Source organism: Eriocheir sinensis, chromosome 17 (assembly GCF_024679095.1).
Source record: "Eriocheir sinensis breed Jianghai 21 chromosome 17, ASM2467909v1, whole genome shotgun sequence".
NCBI lineage: Eukaryota > Metazoa > Arthropoda > Malacostraca > Decapoda > Varunidae > Eriocheir > Eriocheir sinensis.
Window position 1 is genome coordinate 13918132 of NC_066525.1, and position 13918 is coordinate 13932049.

Consider the following 13918-nt stretch of genomic DNA (forward strand, 5'->3'; position numbering starts at 1 on the left):
CTTGGTGATGAATTGTCCTCACCGCATTTCTTGGTGATCATGACTACATTACCGCGCTTCTTGGATATCATGTACAGTACTTTCTTACCTGTTACAGTATATTTACAGTAATAAATTACGAAGCTGATTCACAGACTGTGTCAGGTATAAGAATGGGAGTAATTTTGTCCAGTGTAGCACAAGCAGCAGCCACTCCACGAATGTGGTACTCTAAGGGCAAGCGCCCTCCATGTTAGGCGCGCTACACCCTCGTATTCGTACCTCACGGCTTGAACAATATGGCGGCCGATTTGACAGCTGAGACTACGAAAACTGGCTTCACTCACCAGTACAGCGCGCTCGGCGCTGTGGGCCTCTCCACCCTTAATACCTCCATGGTATGAAGGCATCAACCGAGTGGGAATTTCCCCGGGCGTGAGAAGAGGACGAAGTGAGGGGAGACACGCGTCTGTACGCTAAAATGTTTAAGTTGCTACATAAGCGTGTTGGTTGGTTGGTTTATTTTCGCCAGCACGCTGGCCTGCTGGGCTATGGTAGAGCCACTGGAACATAGGCGTGTGGGCGGTCACACAGGAATAGGGGCATGCCAGTTGGAACTCACTCAGTGACGAAAGCTGAGGCTGTTGTGTTAAGTTTACTCTAGGAGCATTAGTTGTGAAAGAGCGGTGCAGGCGGGTGCTGCTGCTGCTGGGACGTTGGATTGCACGTGCGGGTTGTCACCTGCCACACACCTACTTTGTATGCATGGTATTGTTTTAAGTTTTTTTATTATTATTATTATTATTATTATTATTATTATTATTATTATTATTATATTGTATTATTATTATTACTATTATTATTTTACTCATGATTTATCCTCCTCTTCCATTCAACCGTCGTAACACAGTTTGCACCCAGCCATTTAAGAGTGCATGTGTGACGGTGGTGTGCTGGAGGCAGCGGCGGCGGTGTATAGTGTCTCCCGCCTGTGTGTACCCAGTGTGGGTGGCGGCGTGACAAAGCCTTGTGTGGGGCCACAGGGAGGGGGGTCTGGCGGAAACAGGCTGACTCATCTACCTTGGTGATGTGAGGCACCTACCGCTGCTCCCCCCGGAGGGGCGGGGCTAGGAGTGCAGGAGACGTCCACCTCTTTGGCTCCTCTGAATGTAATCATGGCAATCACAGGAGGTATTATCAAGGAACATGGTGGCAGCATTGGAGGAAAAGGTATTTGTCTTCGTGGTCATAGTAGGCCCACAGCTCCTGTGCCCACCAGACTTGTGCTTGTCTGCTTCGCGCCAGCGTTTTGCTTGGCAGCCTTGTCTCACGTAAGCAGGTGTCAGGGGGAGCGGACTCATCCGTCCGGCAGGGGGAGGGATGCGTCTAGCCGCCAGTTGCCTTGTAGTAACAGCAGCGCGGTTGCCAAGCTTGGTTGACCTCACGGAAGAAAGTGCGTGTTGCCGGGGGTCGGGAAGGCCACCGTCGACTCCTGCAGACTCTAGCACTCTACTTTTCGTCTCGCCTGTGCGATCCTCGTACATCTGGCACCCGCCACACCTTTCACTGTCTTGCAGGGGAGGCCGCCGCGCTGCTTTTGGCCTTATTGCCAGCATCCAAACACTTCATACTCGTCTTTGCTGACTGAGGGCACCGTGGCAGGGGTCGGGGGCGTCTGTATCAAGCACGCGGGGCAGGAGCGTCGTCAGTCTGTCTTGTTACGCTTAGGTGTCAGGGCAACTCACCTTGAAAGAGGAGCAGAATTATTGTCCTTGACACCATTATCGCCACAGCCACCAAGAACACGAACAAGGGTACCGAGGGGCTGCTAGGACCAGGGCCGTCACCCGTGCACCCCCTTCTGCTGCGGCAGTTATTCAGTCACTGTGGCAATGTCTCATTAAAGAGGAACACGTAACAGCCTCCGTCACCCACCCCGAGGACTTAGGGTATCGTTGTTCATTAAGTAGAAATGAACGTGTGTGTGTGTGCGTGTGTGTGTATGTGTGTGATAGGTCAAACTGAAAAGTGTGGATTCTGAGAGCAGTGAACCCTAACTTCCCGCCACTTCCCATTCCAGGGCGCCTCCTCCTGCCGCTTGCAGGGACGCCAGGCCAGGGTCGCGCAGCCCTGCACTTTTTCTTATGTCTGCTCCGTGTGAGTGGGCGTTTGACTTCATCGCTGTTGAACCTTCACCATCCCACTCAACTGGTGAAGGCGGGGATAAGTACAAATACGTATAGAAGATCGTGGATTGGCAGTACTGCTATAAACTTCTCAGTTCACGAGTACCCCAAAAAGTGAAATAAGAAAAGGATGAAGGATAATTGTAACAAATATAACATGCAACCAGCGGTTGCCTTGGGCCGTGGGCTAGGGCGAGTGTGACGTTGGCGGTGGTGGCCTCGCGGCTCCCTTGACTCACTCGCCTCTGACTGACATTTCTTTTTGTTGGTGCAGGTCGCCTGCAGGTGCGCTGCGACCCTGTACTTATCACCCTGCGCGACGACTTGCCTCACCCGTGGCTAAACGAGCAAGGGTACGGACACTCCGGCTGACCTTGCCTCCCGTGCATCCTCACAACCTTTCACACCGGTCATGAAAGCAATATATCCTTCTCAAAGACCCTGATTCCTTTGTTATCTTATGAACACTATAATTTCCCCGCTATTACGGAGTGGTACAGACACTCATGCTGATATTGCCACTCGTGAACTCTAAATCATGAAGCAGAGTATCATCTTTTCGAACTATTTTCCCCGTTAGTGCAGTGATTGTCTCTCCGTCCAGATCGCCCGGCCAGGGAACATCAGTCCGTGCACACTCTTCATCTCGTCGCTCCGATCATCACATTTTTTCCATAGTCCCTGATTCTTGGATTTTCTTGAGTGCAATTTTTTTTATTACTGTTACATAATGGGTATTTCTCCCCTCCCGATCACAGAAGGACTTTTCTTAATCATAGAGCCAGTGTATACTTCCTTTACTGATCAGTGTGATATGATGCTTCACCCCCCTGAGGCAGATAGGGACCATGAAAAGAGTATGTATACTTTTTGTCTTTTTTCTTATCATCGTAGACTGCTTCTGAGTTTTTGCAGCAGGTGGGCATTCGTAGTGACCGTGAAAGCAAAGCATACTAGTGGTTTTGCTCCCTAATGAATACCGGTTTTCGTTCCACTTTTCCGCAGAGGCAGCTTGCCCTTCCCGACCACAAGACCATAAATTTGTTTTTACGCTTACTTTGCTTCTTTGAAGAGGATGTTACTACCTTAAGGGCAAGGAGTATAGTTCTGCGATTCTAATCAACTATTCATCCATTCTCCCACAGAGTGCAGTCGGTGTGAGTCCCGTGAGGAGTGAACGGCCCAGCGGCGGCGACGGACACTCACCCTTCTACATCTTCACTCTCAGGTATGTGCGTACACAGAAATACGTCACTTGTATTCGAGGCTAATCCTGGCTGCTAAGAAACGTGACTGTGGACTGTGCCACTGACGATAGGGCCCAAGTGACAGGCTAGATAATACTTAGTGACTATGGACGCAGCGCGCTGAAGTTTTGTCAGTCTCTCCAGCACGCAGGAGCAAGGACGGTGTTCTGACTCAGAAACATGCCGAGGTGTGTCACGGCAGGGCGATGACAGGTATGCACCCCCCGCCGCGGGACCCTGCAAACCTTTGCCTTTACAAACGATTCTCAGGGCAGCTTCACGACATTCGCAAACTGTGTGGTCTCTTAATTATGTTCCTTTACCCAATGGCCGTGTAATAAATCACCAGGACGAGGGAGCGACATATATCTGCATGCTACATTCATTAGGGTCAGCCACACTTAATTAACAACGCTAACGGCAGCGCCATCTAGTTTAAAGACCTAATCCATATTTGTATGGATAGTCCACCATGGTCTGACCATGCGATAGACTTCCGATCGCCAGCCAGTACCCTTCCCGATTTAACTTGGAGCTCAGAAGTGACGAATCTCTGGGTACGGCTGAAACCATACACCCACACACCCGGGAAGCCAGACGACCCCCGACTGACTCCCGGTACCCATTCACTGCCAATCCGTCTTCACCCGGGAATCAAACCCGGGGCCTCTCAATTGTGAGGGGAGCTCGCTAACCACTGCACTACAGTGGTGTGTGTGTGTGTTGGCTTGTGTATGGAGTTTCAAAGCCTGTGAACATTTTTTGTAATTTTTCACTGCACATATCTTTAGATTTGTGTCCGTTCAGTAGTAAGGGAAACTTACTTTATCTACATAATCCAGATGGGACCTAACCAGTGCGATTCATCGTCTGAGGATAGCGCCAACACTTCACTTGTTTAACCTCCATATCAGGCACAGCCACGCCCCTCAAGCACGTGGTTCAGAATACAATTTCAGTGTTATGTTGGACGTAAATGGTAAAGGTATTTTCAGAGATAAACGAAGTCCTCGTAATTCAGTTATCTTTGGAAATGTAAGATGTCGAGAAGCAGATCAGTGTCCACGGCCAACAGAGGGCCCATTACACACTCCCTCGAACTCGCACAGGTTGCGGAGGTTGATATCGCGATGTCTCATGTGCGAAGACAATGCACCCCTGATTTATAATTATGATAGCTGTAATGGTGACGAAACGGTGCAGGCTGGGTTGGCCTGGTGGGAAGGGACTGGGCCGAGGTGGCAGGCCGGGAGCGGTGCGGGGGCCAGCCTAGCAACCCAGCGGACCCTCGTGTGATGTGTCTGGGTGGCCGCCTGCCACACCACCACCCGTCGGCTTGGGGCCGCTCATCCGTGATAACCAATATTCTCCCTCCCTTTCCACCCTGTGGGCCTCCACCCCCTTGCAACAACCTCCTCCCCAGGAAGCCCCTCCCCCTCATTCCTTCGGTTGATGGTAGTATTACTCTCCACAGTGCCATACACTACGCTCGTGTTCCCTGTGCTGCTCCCTGTACCCTGTGACCCTTCTTTGTTCTGTCCTCCTATTTTCTCCCTTTATAGTAAATGCGAATGCCAGATTTGATGCCAGGGGAAAAAGGGAAAAATTTAAGTGTTCAGAAAGATTATGTCATTGGGCGGTGTCCAGCCTCAACCTTCACTTTCCCTCCTTACATGGCTTTTGCTCTCGTTGGTCGAAGGGGTGATGGGGAGGGGGAGTCATCATGCGTGGGGGATGCGGTACAGAGGGCGAGGGTGACGTGGGCGTGGAGGATGATGTGATTACTCCAGACCGTATGTGGGTGGCGTGGTGACCGAGGTGGATGACGTGACCTTTTTGTCCAATAATAGTCATGCGTCATGTTTCATAAATACTATCACGTCCACAAGTGGGGCGTCACCCTACATACCACTCGCTGGCACTGCTTGGCATGAACTTTTATGCTCCGTCTCCGCGAGACCACAGAGGGATTCTCGTACCTTACTTTCAAAAATTGATAAGTACAAATATGTTGAGACGGGGTTTGTATACAGTATATGTCTGGTGGAGAAACTCTTTTGTCCTGAAGGTAAGGGTGGGGCAGGAAGTAGCACGTAACTAAAAGCCATTAGATAAAAAGAGCTTCCGTCTAGCTCTGTAAAAGATGAGCGGCAAGATTACACAACAGGTCCACCACTCAAGAACAGCGTGATAATTAAGATACTTGACAGGTATACGCTTTTCGAGCCTGCCTGAGAGAGAGAGAGAGAGAGAGAGAGAGAGAGAGAGAGAGAGAGAGAGAGAGAGAGAGAGAGAGAAACCAGGCCTTGTACAGTGGCTGTGGTGTGGTGGGCGGGGTTTGTATACGGTATATGTCTGGTGGAGAAACTTTTGTCCTGAAGGTAAGGCTGGGGCAGGAAGTAGCACGGCGGGGGCGTGTGGTTGTGGTGATTGGGAAGGGGTGGTGTGGTGATGGTGAAGGTTTGGTGTTGTGATGGGGAAGGTGTGGTGTTGTGATGGGGAAGGTGTGGTCTGGGGATGGGAAAGGGGTGGTGGTGGTGGTGGTGGTGGTGGTGGTGATGGGGAAGATGTGATGGTGATGGGGAAGGGGTGGTGGTGGTGGTGATGGGGAAGATGTGATGGTGGTGATGGAGAAGGGGTGGTGGTGGTGGTGATGGGGAAGATGTGATGGTGGTGATGGGGAAGGGGGTGATGATGGTGATGGTGATGTGGAAGATGTGATGGTGGTGATGGGGAAGGGGTGGTGGTGACAGAGGTGTGGTGGTGGTGATGGTGGTGAACATGGGAGGTGGAGAAAGATGTTATGAGAATCGTGGAGCTATGGTGATATAATGTGATTCAGTGTTGCGATTAGGACACGCATGAGGCTGTACGTTGTGGAAGGTGAAGTTCTATAAAACAATATGTGTGCGTGCGTTCATTAAATGGCTGAGTTACTTTCGTTGTGTCCTGTCCGTTAAACCTATTTCATCATATTCTCTTTAAAACCGAATGATATTGGCTTAAAATTATGTGCACTACTTTTTCCGGTAATATATTCCATTTTTATTGCAATCTGGAGAGTCGCCTAGAGTCGGCCTAGCTGTTTTACATAGAGGGACTAGTTTTATAATATAATGTGTGTGTGTGTGTGTGTGTGTGTGTGTAGTAACAAAAATTGACTGGTGTGGTGGTTGGTCAGGGCCGCCACGCGCACCCATCCATCAAAATTTTAGACTCAGCCACATATGAAACATCTTTACTAGCCGCGTTAGCGAGATTGGTATTTCAGCCGTGAGGACAAATAAATAAAAAAGTCACTGTCAGCATGATTATACGAATGAAGATGAAGTTTGATGTATGTCTGCCTCGGTTTGTCTGTTCAGCAGCGAACTGTGCATAGTATTAACCTAAGACTGAACACTAATTCTTACGCCTACACTCAATGATTTTATAGTCACTTACGTTCACTTACGGATTCACTTATTTATCCATTCACAAGCATTAGCACACACACACACACACACACACACACACACACGGGTGGGGTGGGGTGGAGAAAAACAAGGCGCGGCGGGGCGGGTGGAGAGCAGAGCTGGGCGGTGTCTAATAGGTTGGGGCGTTACAGAGCGGAGAGGGCGGGTTAGGTCAGGGCAGAGTAGGGCGGGGCGAGCGGGAGGACAGAAAGGGTAGAGGTGGGGCAGCGTTGCGGTTCGGGACGGGGCTGGACAGTTGGCCCAACCTTGCCCCCGAGTAGCCCCCCCGGCACCGCCCAGGTCCTGCGTCATTCACCATGGTCCGGCCACGTGCTGGACTCGCGATCGTCAACCGACAGCGTAGAGCGGCAGTGAGGGATCTTTAGGTATGGCTGGAACATGACATAACACCCACGCACCACACCCACCCACCCACAACACAACCCCAGACTGACACCCCGTCCCCATTTATTGATAGGCGGGCAGGTTCACGAATGAAAGGAGACTAACTGCCCATCCGTCTCCACCTCGCCCGGGAATGGAACCCGGGGATCCATGCTCGGGTTCTGTTGGTTGAGCCGAGAGCGCTAACCACTACACAACGGATCACCACGGGGGTTTAGGGGGGAGGGGGGGGGGGGGGAGTGTGTGTGTGTGTGTGTGTAAAATCAACCGGTCATGTAGGATCTCTCGTACTTTTCTTCATTTTGCTTGATGCAGCACTATGCAGTGTAGGTTTTACCACTTTATAGTTTCAAGCACGAATCGTAAGACGCCTGAACACCCAGTAAGGCAAAAGGCATGCAAGAAACAGCATATTTGATCCATGTAATGGATTACCCTTTATGAAAAGTAAATTATGTTCATTGTGATTTTTCTCCCATGAAAAGCACTGGGTATATGAACGAGTGCATTTGTGGCAAGCCCTAATTTATACTGGAAGGTTGTCATTCCATTGCACATACTCCAGTTCGTAATAATATAGATAATATTAAGGCTGAATGTGCCAGTAGCTTTTTTTTTTCATAATGTGCCCCTGTTTTATGTATAAAGAATACTAAAGCTGGTCAGCTTTCTGTACCGTGAGCTGGGCTGCTGAGGCCTGGGTGATAACATCATATGTGACATAACAATGAAATGTGAAAGTTCAGCAGAACCTCACCACATGTATTTATGCCGCTGGTGCTTCAACTTTTTAGTTGATTTACTACTTCGGGCATGTGTTGCCTAACTGTCACTTCAATAACAATGTCAGCAATAGCAGTACTCTTTTCTTTATCTATCATGTAGTGTTATTTTAATTTTTTTGTAATGTTGGTGAACATTTTGAGTATAATTTTACTAAAACAATACAGATTTTAAATAAAATACACTAGTACAGGATTTAGATCATGACCATGTATCCTGGCTCTTCATGATTAATATAGCTGTATATTTATATTGTAGTCATTCATATTTCATTGAAAATTTGGACTGTGGCAGAAGTTGCACTTTGTCTAATGCTTTTCATTGGATTTGTTCACAGATGTGAGGTAGCATGTCAAAGGACGGGTTCTACCAGTCCAACCACCAGCCTGGAAGTAAAACAATGGATGGCCTGAGTCTTCCCTCATTCCCCTCAACAACATACTGGTATGATGCTCATTCCACAGTGGGCAGCTCCCTCTATCCAACCAATGACGGCCTAGGGGGGCCGCCACCATTCAAGAGCCAGCACGTCGAGGCCAAGCTAGCAGAACGTGACAGAGACTCGCTGGATTGGTGGAGTGACAGTTTGTGCATGAGTAATGACCAGAGGACTATAGACCCTCATTACTGGGGAGGACAACCCAGCAAGCGGGGCTACGTGCCACCCTACGAGCGTTCAGAGCCCGAGGTGCACCCCCCGCCTCCTCAGACCGTGGCCATGCTGAACTTTGATGCTGGAGAGTCCGAGTTTGTGAACGTACCGGACACAGTGAGGTCTGAGCAGGATGAGAGGTCCATGTGCTGTGACTCCCTCAGCAGCCAAGGGTACTCCCCAACCAGTAGCAACAGTGACAACCTTTCCATACAGAAAACAAGCCCAGAGCCCTATATGGTGACAGAGGAGCAAAAGAGGTGTCAAAAGCGACAAAGAAAAGAGGCGAAGGAAAAAGCCAAAGAAGATAAACGATGTGGCGTGTGTGGGGATGCTGCCAGGAGCATGCACTTTGGGGGGATGGCATGTGACTCCTGCAAAGCCTTCTTCCGCCGCTCCGTGCAGAGTGGTGCTTACAAGACCTTCCAGTGTCCCGAGAATGAAAACTGTCCAATCTCCAAGACCAACCGCAAAGGATGTCAGTACTGCAGGTGAGTAGTATACATACATACACACACAGCCAACTTGGCTGTCCCCAAAATAAAACGAGGGGCTAGGAGGCCATCCTTCCTTCAGGATGCAAGGGTCCCATAGGCTTTGCTCTACATCCATTAAAGGCAGAAGACTTGCATGATGTAAATGCACTGAAGGTGACCCCTGAATGATCAAGTCCCCCCAACAAAACCAGGGTGGAGTTGTGACCAGAGCCTCAACCCCAGCCTCTATTTATTTAAGTTTTGCAGGGATAGGTTGCAGACCATACTCCAACCAATCCAGATCAGGGATTAGGCTGGCTGCCACTCATGGGCAGGGACACAGAAACCCTGAGAGGATATTATCCTGGTCACCCAGGGGTCACTGGTAATGATTATAATGGTGGTGGTGGAGATTAAGGTAATTTCTCAAAAATACATATCATGTCAAGACATGCAAAATGGATATTTTTGTTATATTAGGCTCTGCCATCATAATTAAGGAAAGAAAAATAAGAAAAATAAATATGTATAGGTATGCTGACACCCAAAATTATTTCTTACGATTCCAAAATTGACAGTAATACTAGGAAGTACTTTTTGTAAGATATTACAAAGAAAATACTAATGTTACAAATTATCGATAAAGATGTCCAGTGGACGACTAACTCAACTTACTTCCTAAAGCTGGCAGGTTTGTTTCATGATAAGATTGCCCAAGCTTATTGCTGAAAAATCTTCCTCTTACTTATTGTCTAATTATTTGCATAAATATGCAACAAGAAATGTAGAAATGTTGCTATGAAAGACAAGCAGTATAGCTGTGCTGTAGTGTAACAGATGTACTGCAATTATTTTTTACAAAATTCGTAAAGAAAAATTCACATGAATTATGCAGTCATTTAGTCTCAAATCCTCTCAAAATTTAGACAAAATATGTGTTAACCTAAACTGGATATTTCTTTCAGTGTGAAGTGAAATGAGTTAAAACTTGAACCTAAATACCTTTTGCTGTTATTTTTTCCATCACAATTATTTCTTATGTTAGTTTGGAAGCCAGATTTAGAACTTGAACATTTGATTGCATGATAATTCACAGAAAATACCTGAGACAGTAACTTCAATATTATCCAAAGTTCTCATGGTTTCTTTATTTCAGGTTTAAGAAGAGTCAGGAGAATGGGATGGAGATCAGCTGGGTGATGTCAGAAACAGACCGCATGGTGTTGTGGAAGAACAGGCTGGCTAAGCAGCGTCATGTCCAGGAAGAAAAGATAAAAGACAAGATGTATGGGGATCTCCCTAGGTCACTTGATCCTCAGGAAGCTGATATATTGAAAAACCTTGCTGCTCTTCAGGAAAACATCTTCATGTCTATTCCCTACCCAGATGATTGCCATGGTGACAGTGTAGAGGCCCTTGCTAACCTCTTTGTCTGTATTTGTAAAAAGCTTGGCATGTTCTTTTACAAGGTGGACGAGTTTCAGACAGTGTGTAAAATTGACCAATCTCTTCTTTTGAAAAATGGTATTGGTATGTCCATATATCTCCACGGAGCATACATGTATGATAGTGAAAGACAGAGGTGGCCTGCTGAATGTAATAAGGAAGCACTTAAGATTCCACCAATATCTTTAGAAACACTTAAAAAATTTACTGTCATACCAGAGGCCTTTGAGGCAATTATGAAATTTTATAATAAGTATGCAAGAGAGGTAAAAGATGAAATCATCCTTTCTCTCATAAGTTTGGTTGCCTTCTTCCAACCTGATGACCCTCAATTTCAAGACCCTGGAAAGATTCAGGACATACAACTGAAGTACTTGGGTTACCTCCGTAATTATTTGCAGGCAAAGGAGGGAGAATCTGGGGTTAAGGTTACTTTTCCAAAACTTCTGGTGGGCCTTGCAGATGTGAAAGAGATCCTAGAATTCCACAGCAAGGTAGATATTAAGCCCACTATAAATCATCAACAGATCTCTACACATTCCTCAGCAAAAAGCCAAATATCAGGATTAAGTGAAATGTTCCCAATGATTTTTCAAAAACTGCTTCCTGAGTTTTCTTCAGTCCTAACACCAACAGAACAGAGCCAGCCACTGTGGCAACAAAGTTCTCCAGGTAGTAGAGGAAAGCATGTGAAGCCAAGTACCGTCCTGCGTGGTGATCAGTTTTATCATCCCTTGACCAATCAGATGTTTGGTCGAGATCCCAGAACTGACATGATCATCACCAACCCCATGGAACAAATAGACAGGATTATACGTAAACACAGGTTGCCTCCGGCACAAATAAGCGATGTGACAGAGCAGCAAGACAAACCAGTGGATTACAGAGCCTTGAAAAGAAGCATTTTGTATGACGATTCAGAGAGAATGGAAACTTCAGAGGGCAGTTCTAACAAACAAATGTTGATTGTGCCAAGTCATGGTTGTAGGGATTTAAATGAATATAGTTCAGTGGATAAAAGAAGAGTCGTTGAAGTTCTGTGTGATGTATTGCAACACATTTCCTGTTCTGACAATGTTGAATATGTCCAGTCACTTAAGCGAACCCTGTCACCCCACTTACTCTCCAGTTTGGCACAGAAGTTATCATCATAGCAGTGACATCATCAGGAATAATCATTTCACTGCCATATATGTACAACAGATTTTTTTTTTTATAATATAGTGTACCATATTTAGAATGAAAGTTACTATGTAACATCTCAAATATTTTTTATTTATTTATTTATAGAGGAACTTGTGTTTTTATATTCTTTTAAACAAATTGATAAATTTTAGGTAAAACCTATAAAGATCTTTATTTTAGAATCTTGAAGTTCAAAAGTAAATTTCATATCTAAGACATGCCTAACGTACTTTTAAAAGAGATAAGCTTTGTGTGTTAATTTTTATATTTGTCACGATCATGTAATATATCTAAATATCAAAATTCAGCTGTCTCTATATTAATCAAAATATTTTGATGATTTTCAGACAATCTTCTCAATTTTAGATTAATATAATTTTGCTCTTGTTTCTCTTGTTATCACTCTTCTTACATGTACAATCTGCTGCAATTGCTTGGTGAAGATTTTCAGTGTTGTCATTTTCACATTTTCATGGTGATCGCCTCTAGTTCTGACTAAAATATACACATTAGAATGTATTTGTATGTACAGAATTTGTCATGAAATGTTGCATTGTTCACTTATCAAGAGATGAAAGACAACATGCACCTATGGTTATTGAAGGAGACAGTGTGGTTATGTTGATACAAGTGGCCTAAAAGTTACCAAATCCTTCCCCACACAATGTTACACAAAAATGCTCGTATGTACAAAGTCAACTGGGGCACTATTCCTTTGTTACTTGTACCTTGTTGAAATAGAAGAAATATAACAGAGTTTTAAATAGTTTTCTTAGTGAATACTTATTTTCTGATGTGAGCTTCTTGGTTACATATAGTTGAAACAGCATCTAGCATACCACTTCAAATTGTTATAATACAAGGTAGCTACCACTACAAATTCTTATACCCAGTAGGTATTGGTAGGTACATTAGCTGGGTCATTGGTGCTTAAACTCTGTGACTCTTCAGTCTTAGTAAGAATTATACCTGGGACAAAGCCCTGCAAAGTAGTCTGGGCGACAAGAGCTTACTCTCTGAATAATGAACCATAATTGTCGGCGTTTAGGACGCACCTCCGCATTCAACACACCCTGTTTTACAAGGATATTTTGCAGGATTTATTTATTTATTTATTTTTTATTTTTTATTTTTTTATTTTTTACTACAAATTTAGTTGAAGTGATCTCAAAGGAGTTTTGTAGAGGAAAACATATGATTTGGTGCATGTAAACACAGTATGTTCTAGAATGAAGTACAAAATCACCATTTTCTCAGTTGGTGGCTGAGCAGATTACCACAGCTGCTCTGTTACCATGTTCTTTGGCATTCTGTACAACCTGTAGCTTAACTTTAATGTTGCAGCCATGCCAGACTCTACCTCTGACCAGATCATCCATGTGGCTTTTTTACATGGAGTGGATATTTACCTAACAGCCTTGGTCTTAGCCTTGCCATCATTATTTTATAGTGATAGGTCATTATCCATTAGGTAAAGATGGCATTATGTTAGCTGAAAAACTGGGCAGGAAAAGTTACTGTTTATCAATTTTGCTGATTTGCTCAGTAAATAACTACACAACATTAACCTAATTAGCCAAGCACTACTACCAACAGTTTGTGTGTTTAGTGTATGACTGATGCTCATTTGACCCATATCTTAGCACATCGTACCTCAGGTGCTCAGTCTTTGATCTGTAATACACGTGCATGAGATGCAGGGTAATTTTTATATCCTTTTTTTACGGGGAAAATGCATCCTATCCGCTGGCAAATACGGTAATTTCATTGACTCCTATGAAAAGGAGGTTAAAAGGGGAGAAATATGCAATCAAATTCTTACTGTACAAAGGTGTGGTCTATTCTTTTCTTTAACTCTCGATGTCTGAGGGCCCACACAGACAGGATCCGACAATTCTTCAAAGATTTTACATACTAATGTTCATCAAAATTTTAAACTGCTAACTGTATTGAAACATGAATCAAATATTATTTTTCTGATCAGTGCTTTGAAAACTTGGGAGACATTTGGTAAATTTGACCGATAAGGTGGAAACAGATAGTGTCACTGATATAAAAGTGTTGCTTTCAATGTCAGTGCAAACAGGGTTGGATTTAGAGCGCA

General features: G+C 45.3%; 1 protein-coding gene across 1 annotated transcript in view; it reads left to right on the forward strand.

Annotated features, from left to right (window-relative positions):
• Positions 1 to 13195, forward strand: part of LOC126999981 (nuclear receptor subfamily 4 group A member 1-like) — a 45638-nt gene extending 32443 nt beyond the window's left edge. The window contains exons 2-4 of the mRNA XM_050863321.1: positions 3311 to 3393; positions 8393 to 9198; positions 10340 to 13195. Of these exons, the coding sequence (XP_050719278.1) occupies positions 8405 to 9198; positions 10340 to 11783 (2238 nt within the window). The 5' untranslated portion in view covers positions 3311 to 3393; positions 8393 to 8404 and the 3' untranslated portion in view covers positions 11784 to 13195. The remainder of the gene's footprint in view (positions 1 to 3310; positions 3394 to 8392; positions 9199 to 10339) is intronic.
• Positions 13196 to 13918: the final 723 nt, after the last annotated feature.